Genomic DNA, 9808 nt, shown 5'->3' with positions numbered 1-9808 from the left:
TATGGTGGTATTTCTTTCCTAACCTTTCCTAATTTACTTGACTTTGCAACTTCTTTGTCCGCGTTTTTCTTTTGCACCACTCAACCAATTGTCATCAAATTTTGCACGTACATGCATACGTACATCCAGATGGACATAGACAAAAGAATTTTTTAAATTGGACTCGCCACGCAGGAATAATCACCGAGAAAACTGATCCTTATAGACTCCAATGTAAAAATTGAATTTGCGCGCGCTTGGAATTTTCGTTATTGGGAATATTGCAAAACACCCACCGTTTGATATTCAACACATAAATTTTAAAAACACTATTACGGAATAAATATACAGTTTTATACACATATCTTCGTTCAAAAAATATTCTTGGATATATCGAGACTAACTTGAGTCGAATGAGGGTCCGAACCCGCATGTAAGGAAAATAAAAAAATGAATATTTCGGCACTTTGGCGACGTAGTATGGTTCCTGAGGCATTTAGAAACAAATATCTATTAGGGTTTGAAGCGTTTTGAAGCCTAATAAAGCCGGGAAATCAATTTTTGTCGAATTCGGTCCAAAACGGTACAGGTGGCGCCATCTAGCGGTGAGCGGCGGAACTACGAAAAAATAAAATTTCGATTTTCTCCGAAATTAGGCAATTTTACGTATTTCTGAGGGTCAGAAATTGTTCTGTGACCTCCCCAGAACCTATATATTGCCACAAGAACGTCCTCAGAGCGCTAGAAAAGAAAATAAAAAAATAAGCCAAAACATGGACTAAAAAATTGGCGTCCATCTAGCGGTGAAAGTTGGAACTACAAAAATATAAAAATTCGATTTTCTCGAAAATTAGCAAACTTTGAGTGCTTCTGAGGCTCAGAAAGTGTTATGTGATCGAATTAGAAGCAAAATAAAGCATTAAAAACTTCCTGAAAGCTTTAATAAAGAAAGTAAAAAAAATGTCATTTTATGGAGAAAATTTGTGGCGCCATCTAGTGGCAAAACTGCGAACTAAACTGAAAAAACGTATGTCCGAACACGCGTTAAGGAAAAATATAAAAAGTAATATTTCTCAACTTTGACGATGTAGTATGCCTCCTTAGACATTTTAAAGCAATTTTTGTTGAATAAGTTACTCATTTTTTTGCCTATTAAGCCCAGAAAATCAATTTTTATTTGACCCCTTAACGCGTGTTCGGACATACGTTTTTTCAGTTTAGTTCGCAGTTTTGCCGCTAGATGGCGGCACAAATTTTCTCCATAAAATGACATTTTTTTTAGTTTCTTTATTAAAGCTTTCAGGAAGTTTTAAATGCTTTATTTTGCTTCTAATTCGATCACATAACACTTTCTGAGTCTCAGAAGTACTCAAAGTTTGCTAATTTTCGAGAAAATCGAATTTTTATATTTTTGTAGTTCCAACTTTCACCGCTAGATGGACGCCTATTTTTTAGTCCATGAAATGGGCTATTTTTCTATTTTCTTTAATAATGGTCCTAGCAGGCCATAATTAGGTTCGTTCGATTCCGTAGGCGACAAGGAACAATTTGTATATCTCAGAATTTCGGAAAAGTCCCTAGTTTTCGAGAAAATTCTGATTCTCTATTTTTGTAGTTCCAGCTTTCACCGCTAGATGGACGGCAATTTTTTAGTCCATGTTTTGGCCTATTTTTTTATTTTCTTTTCTAGCGCTCTGAGGAGATTCTTGTGGCAATATATAGGTTCTAGGGAGGTCGCAGAACAATTTCTGATCCTCAGAAATACGTCAAATAACCTAATTTCGGAGAAAATCGAAATTTTAGTTTTTCGTAGTTCCGCCGCTCGCCGCTAGATGGCGCCACGCGTATCATTTTTGTTCTGATTATCTGAGTCGTCGGTCAAGCAGAGTAAAAACACGTGGTTTCAAAAAAGGTATTTATTCAGATTTTTAGAATCTCAGTGGCTAAAATTGAATGGGATCTTTCATATCCCACTGTGACTGTTACTTTATTGAAGTACCACTAACATTTTTTTTCTAAAATAATACGAAAGTGTCATTGTAAATATGTATGTATTGTGTGAATTCATACTCTCTTGTAAAGTACAATAAACGTGTCACAAGAAGTTACACCTAGTTTCGTTCAATTATTTGAACCTTGCTCCAGATACTCTCGCTTCCGCGTTACTCGATAAATTGTACGCATTATGCGAATATGGAACGAATCCATTTACACAACGTTGAAAAGAGCTTGCATTATTAAAGCACGAACGTGTACGTGATTCATATTCTTACTGAATGGGATTTGAGGAGATTAAACGTGTCGCAACGGTGATATACAATGGTTTCAGTTTCTTAGTAAAATATACTTTACGTGTTTTACGAACGCATAAATATTTACGATTTCGCAAAAATTATAATACCGATATTAATTATCGACGTGTGCTCGAATGAGATATTGTTAAGATATATATTGCTGAATAGTAAATCAATTTTTTAAAATATTCTTTTGACTGTGAATAGAAAATGTGTGGTTAGAAATATCTATTTAGTGCAGGGACGTATCTAGAATGGGGGGCAAGGGGCTCTGGGAGATTTTGAAGAAAAGGGACAATGTATGCTGGAAAAATTTTGATAAATCTTTAATTAAAATTAATTAGGGAAGTACTATTTATGTATTATATATTTATACTGTTAATTGTACTGTAATATTATATATTTACACTATTATTTATACTATTGTAACATATACTATTATATTATATATTTGAATTGTTATTTAAACTACTGTATTATATATTTATAATATTAATTATGCTATTATTTAAACTATTATTTTATACATTTACACTATTATTTATATTTTAAGAAAATCGTTTTAAAGTCACTTCAATATTTAAATGTGATCATACCTGCTGTCTTTAAATAAATTTTTCTTTTTTTAAAGTTAATTATCTCGAATATTTTATTACATAGACTAATTTCACTTTTGTTATTCTAATTTCTCTTTTATTATTCTAATTTCATTTTTAAATTTTATATTCACTTTCATAATTCTAATTTCATTTTTATAATTTTAATTTCACTTTTCATAAAAACTAAAACTATTTACATTTTCATTAAACAAATTTTCTCTTATTTTATTACATAAATAGATACTTACCTTATATTTCATTGATTAATTCAATTTCTTCAAGGATGTAGGGTAATCAATAAAAGAACATATTCAATAAAAATTAAAAAATATTTTCTTTACACTTATTTCAAATTATTTCTTACATCAGTATTAAAAATATATTATATACAGTGATTTATTTACAAATTATAGAAAATTCAATAGCGAAATTCTTTAATATAAATATAATATCTTTTATCTAATTACTGAGCATTTAATAACTGATCTTAATCTTCCATTGCATTCAATATTTTCGCAATTTAATTTAAACGTTAATTACAACGAAATTCTTACAATTTTAATAAATAACTTTTTGCTCTTGTTTATTGAAAAATTAATAATACTGTTATCAAAGTATTGGAAGGCAGTTATGGAACACGAAGACAATTTTATTTATTACATTTGTGAAAGACAAAAGAACTACTTTAATTTTTATGTGGCTTGTCTCTAACATAAGTTATTAACATTTTGTAAAATATAGCAATTTCAAAACAGATTTTTATATCAACACATATGTTCAATTTTTGTAACATTAATGTTTATTGTTGGAAATTTCGAGCATATTCATTATTCAAAATTATAAAAGTATTTAACATGGAAAAAATATTTAAAATTGAATTTTATTATCACGGTACACCATGTAAAGTTCACTAATAATTTAAAATGTACTTAAACAAAAAAAAAAAAAAAATGAAATTAGTCGACGGAGATTTGAACTCGCGTATAAAAAATGTTACAACCCTAACTTTCTTACGTTTAACCAAATACTCCACAGCCACATTATCAAAACTATATTTTACAAATAGTACAAACCGTATAGAAACTCAAACATTAAAAAAACTATTAATTGTTTCCGTTTAAAATATACAGAGTGATTTATAATAGTATTATTTACAAATTTACAAAAGCCTGTGTCACTCAACGATAATGTACAGAGTGATATTATTGAAAGATTGAAAATATTATTTAAAGACTATTGCTCCTAATTTCGCGACAAGCCACACAGATAATGAAAGTTCGTTCGATGACTTTTCTCTAATGTTAGTTCAATCATCGTTAAAATATTCCACCCACGCTTCGATGATAGTTCAACTGAGCGTGTTGAGAATAATCGTAGCCCTGGTCGTACCATTCCGACGTCGATGCAGAATTCCCGGTACCAGAAGACAGTGTGCCATGACTCCCGTGCGAAGAATGTTGATGACTCGAATGACTCGACGTGTACTCACTTTGAAAGTGATTGAATTGTCCCCAACCGAGCTGCGGCCTGGACCAGTCTGTATTTCCTAAATTACACAAATTCATCATTAACTTTCAATTATGAATTCATACAGGTATTGCAAGTTTCAATTTTTTATCAGATATAAGTCCCAAATTTGTAATTCATGTAATTTTCAAAATTGCCAAATCCGTAAGTCCCAAAATTCCTAGGGTCCTAAGTCCCAAAGTCCCTAAGACCCTAAGTACCCAAGTCTCTAAGTCCCTAAATCGCTAAATCCCTAAATATCTAAATCCTTAAATTCCTAAGTCCCTAAATCCCTAAATCCCCAAGTCCCAAGTCCCTAAGTCTCCAAGTCTCCAAGTCTCCAAGTCCCCAAGTCTCTAAGTCCCTAAATTGCTAAGTCCCAAAATATCTAAATTCCTAAATCCCGAAGTCCCAAAGTCCCTAAGTCCTCAAGACTCCAAGTCTCCAAGTGCCCAAGTCCCTAAGTTCCTAAGTCTCTAAGTCCCTAAATTGCTAAATCCCAAAATATCTAAATCCCAAAGTCTCAAAATCCCTAAGTCCCTAAATCCCTAAAACCCCAAGTCTTCAAATCCCTAAAACCCCAAGTCCCCAATTCCCAAATCCCTAAGTCCCTAAGTCTCTAAGTCCTTAAATCCCTAACTCCTAAATCTCCAAATCCCTAATTCCCTATATCCTTAAATCCCTAGATCTCTAAGTCCCTAAATCCTTAAGTCCTTAATTCCTAAATCGTTATATTTAACACAGCCTAAATTATATGTAACAGAAAATAGTTTGAAAATGAAAATAAAGAAGCATCATACATAATGTACATATTTAGCTTGTTAAGTTACGATGCACGTAACATTTTTACGAAGTCCAATTCGAATTCATTAACACTGCATGTAGCATGCTAATTGACACCTTTACCGTTTAATGGACAATATGTGAGAGGAATTAGGTAAGTTTCTGATTTCATGACTTGAGTGACATATGTGCAAGGTAAACTGTATGTACATGTACGTTACGTACGTTGAAATATCTGATACGTAATTTTGTGTTATTATTAAACAATACTTTTATGAATTTTTAGTCTTATAAGAGAAAAATTGAAAGTTTAGGTATAAAGTGTAAGTTAAATTATATCCATTTTTCTTACACTGCTGTTTGTTAGTTTAAATATACAAACTTGAAATTAGTAAATTTGTGAATTTTTGTGTTTTGCGTCGCACGTAACAATGCGTACTATTCTACTTCAGTGCGAGAAAGGGGAGATGCGCGAACTGTGTGCGCAGTAGAACAAGTGCGTGTCATTTTTCTGTACGTCAGGGAGTACGCGCACGTGGTATTACAGGCATAATAAAATCAGTTGTAATCAAGAACAGTTACTATTTACAACAACCAAAAACATTTTGCGTATTCGAGTGTTTAATTCAACAGTCATTTTTTAACATTTAAAATTTCTTAACCTTTAATTTGAAAGATTCAACTTTAAAAAGTTGACTGACAATAAAACATTTCTCTGACTGACAATTCGAATCTGCAGTCCTCATTTTATGTCAATGTTTAAGATTTAAATTTCTAAACCTTTAATTTAAAAGATTCGACATTTTAAACTTCTCCGATTATCAACTCGAATCTGCAGTCACTTTTATATGTCATTATTGAATATGACGGTAAATGCTATTTAACTTCGCTGCGCGACGTGACGTAAAGAGAGATGCGCGAACTGCGTGTGCATTAGAACAAGTATGTTCCTTCTATTATTCCGTACGTCGGAAAAGTACGCGCACGTGTTACTACAAACTGCATAACAAAATCATTTATAAATAATTACAGATAGTTATTATTTACAACAAACAAAAATATCCCATATGTCGGAATGTTCAACGCAATATTCTCACAATATTTTGTTGCATTATTCATAATTCCAAACAGGTTACGAAGTATTTTCAATTAGGTTAATGAAAAAAATTAACGACATACTTGACGAACTGTAAATTTAAGCGTCATCCATATACAAATGGCGTGGCAGTTAGTGTCAATAAAGTGTTAATAAACTAATCAAACTAACCTGTGTTATGAGAGATCGTAGTAGGTGCCCCATGAGCCGCGGGTGGTTGAATCGTCGAAACTTGTCCGACATGCACCGCGTGTCCCGGTAACGAGCTCAAATGACCCGAAATCGATACAGTGTGTCCCGGAAGAGAGCTACCGATCGTCACCGGTACCTGTGCTATGGTGGTGGTCGTCGTGATTTGTGTACCGGGTATCGGATGAACGCTGACAGTGTTCGATTGTTGCAGCGTCGTTGGACTGTGGTGTAAGCTTGTTGGCACTTGTGGAATCCCAGTCGGCATCTGAGGTACCTGCGGTATTTGGCCTAATTCGTGCCCGCTCGCATACTGACAGGGTGTTAATGGCAGACCCGCTACCGAATGCGCTATGCTACCTGCGTGTTTCCGTAACCGTGCTCTTCGATTGCTAAACCATACCTGAAACAAAACAATACCGAATTTTAATTGTAGTGTAACTTAGGATTCTTTGTATATATTAGGGTGATTCAATGAAATTTTGTTTCATCCTCTTTAGAAGGATTTTAAAATTAGTATATGATGACAATAAATCCTCTCAAGGTTTCAACTAAAAAATTTTAATTTAGGTCGATCGGAGCAATTTAAAAATTTATAAAGGGAAATTGAAAGTGAAATTTTTTAAACACTTTTTTTATTTATTTAAAATTGTTTATCACTAGTTGTCCTTAGTCTGGATCTTCAAGTCTCTGGATCCCTAAATTTCTAACTTCCCAAATTACTACATACTGAAATTATGTTTCTAAGTCCCTAGACCCTCAAATTTTTATGTTCGTGGCTCTTATATTTCCAAGTCCCTAGGATCCCAAATTTCTACATTTTCAAATCCCTATATCCCCAAATTTCTGTATTCTCAAATTTCTCACTTTCCAAATCTCTAGGTTCCCAAATTTTTAAGTCCCTAACTTCCTACATTCCTAAATTTCTATCTTCCCAAATCCTTAGACACCCAAATTCCCACGTTTCAAAATCCCTAGATCTCCAAATTCCTACGTTTCCAAATCCCTAAATCCCCAACTTCCTAGATCCCCAAATTTCTATGTTCCAAAATCCCTAGATCCCAAAATTTCTAAGTCCCTAAATCCCTAGATCCTCAAATTCCTATGCTTCCAAATCCCTAAATCCCCAAATTTCTAAGTCTCCAACTTCCTAGATCCCCAAATTTCTATCTCCTCAAATTCCTGCGTTCCAAAATCCCTAGATCCCCAAATTTCTAAGTCCCTAAATCCCTAGATTCCCAAATTCCTATGCTTCCAAATCCCTAAATCCCCAAATTTCTAAGTCCCCAACTTCCTAGATCCCCAAATTCCTACGTCCCAAAATCCCTAGATCCCTAAATTTCTATCTCCCCAAATTCCCAAGTCCCAAAATCCCTAGATCCCCAAATTTCTAAGTCCCTAAATCCCTAGATCCTCAAATTCCTGTGCTTCCAAATCCCTAAATCCCCAAATTTCTACGTCTCCGAATCCCTAGATCCCCAAATCCCTAGATTTACCTTCTCTCTCTCCATTTAATTAATTTTTACGTTCACAATTTTTGAGAGGTAACTAGTTCAAAATAACTATCATTCGAAAGGCAACTAATTCAAGGACGAAACAATATCTACTTGAATTCTGGCTTCCGTAAGGCCAGTTCTTTGAGCCAATTCTTCTCTAGCATAGACATCGGGATACTGAGCTCTCTGGAACGCCGTCTCCAGTTGTTCCAGCTGTTCTCCGGTGAACGTGGTCCTGCTCCTGCGTTGCTTTCGCTTCAGAGGAATGCCAGGTTCGCTTTCCGTGTCGGACTCGTCGCCACAACGACCTGTAGATCATAAAATCAGTCGGTTAATGTGTTTACTTTGCGGTTGTTCGGCTTCGTTTGAGCCGCGATGCTGTTTGCCGGTTAATTAATCTCATTCCCTGACAATGGACCGAATGCACCGCAGCGATTTGTTCAACGTGCCTTTAAACTATCGCTATTTTATGAACACGCTTAATGGACTGGATCACTTTACGATTCCGACGTTGCTCGTGAATAATTCACGCAATATTTTAACCGACAAACGTGTTAAATAATTTTGTTACGATGTGACCTTGAGATGCTGGGAGTGCATGGACAATATTGGTTTCAGTTGTAAAGTTTGATTGTGGAAAGGTGAAGTGTATATGTGAAGAGAATATATTGGGATGAGTATCATTGTGGATTGTGATATGACATTTTTGGGTTACAAGTAGTGGATGCTTGTATAGGAATAGATTGGTCCAAGTGTTGTAATTTATTCTAATATGTGATACATTATTATCACATACATATTGATATCAATTAATACATTTGATACTTATCATTTGTGATGTGAGATACAGCATGTGGTGTTGGACCAAAACATAGTCCAACTACCAAGACTTGTTCTAATGAGTGCCATATCATCTCTATGAACAAGGGAATGCATCTATGCACCTCTACATAGTCCAACTACCAAGACTTTTTCTAATGAGTGCCATATCATCTCTATGAACAATAGAGTGCAGCTGTGCACCAAAACATGATCCAACTACCAGAACTAGTTCTAATGAGTGCCATATCATCTCTATGAACAAGAGAGTGCATCTGTGCACCAAAACATGGTTCAGCTACCAGAACTAGATCTGATGAGTGCCATATCATTTCTATGAACAAGAGTGTATCTGTACACCTCAACATAGTCCAACTACCAGAACTAGTTCTGATGAGTGCTATAAGATCTCTATGAACAAGAGAGTGCATCTGTGCACCAAAACATAGTCCAACTACCAGAACTAGTTCTGGTGAGTGCCATATCATCTCTATGAACAAGAGAGTGCATCTGTGCACCAAAACATGGTTCAGCTACCAGAACTAATTCTGATGAGTGCCATATCATCTTTATGAACAAGAGAGTGCATCTGTGCACCAAAACATAGTCCAACTACCAGAACTAGTTCTGATGAGTGCCATATCATCTTTATGAACAAGAGAGTGCATCTGTGCACCAAAACATGGTTCAGCTACCAGAACTAGTTCTGATGAGTGCCATATCATCTTTATGAACAAGAGAGTGCATCTATGCACCAAAACATGGTCCAACTACTAAGACTTGTTGTGATGAGTGTCATATTATCTCTATGAACAAGGAAGTGCATTGATGCACCAAAACATAGTCCAACTACCAGAACTAGTTCTAATGAGTGCCATATCATCTCTATGAACAAGGGAATGCATCTATGCACCTCTACATAGTCCAACTACCAAGACTTTTTCTAATGAGTGCCATATTATCTCTATGAACAAGAGAGTGCATCTGTGCGCCAAAACATAGTCCAACTACCAGAACTAAGTCTGGTGAGTGCCATATCGTCTCTAT

General features: G+C 34.7%; 1 protein-coding gene across 3 annotated transcripts in view; it reads right to left on the bottom strand.

The window, feature by feature from the left end:
* Nucleotides 1–4161: 4161 nt before the first annotated feature.
* Nucleotides 4162–9808, bottom strand: part of LOC100882507 (protein gooseberry-neuro) — a 37962-nt gene continuing 32315 nt past the window's right edge. For all 3 annotated transcript variants that reach the window (XM_076535050.1, XM_012282188.2, XM_076535051.1), the window contains 3 exons: nucleotides 8054–8250; nucleotides 6429–6849; nucleotides 4162–4418 (listed from right to left, as the gene is read on the bottom strand). In XM_076535050.1, the coding sequence (XP_076391165.1) occupies nucleotides 4189–4418; nucleotides 6429–6849; nucleotides 8054–8250 (848 nt within the window). In that variant the 3' untranslated portion in view covers nucleotides 4162–4188. The remainder of the gene's footprint in view (nucleotides 4419–6428; nucleotides 6850–8053; nucleotides 8251–9808) is intronic.

Source organism: Megachile rotundata, chromosome 8 (genome assembly GCF_050947335.1).
Source record: "Megachile rotundata isolate GNS110a chromosome 8, iyMegRotu1, whole genome shotgun sequence".
NCBI lineage: Eukaryota > Metazoa > Arthropoda > Insecta > Hymenoptera > Megachilidae > Megachile > Megachile rotundata.
This window is presented reverse-complemented; position numbering and strand designations above follow the sequence as displayed.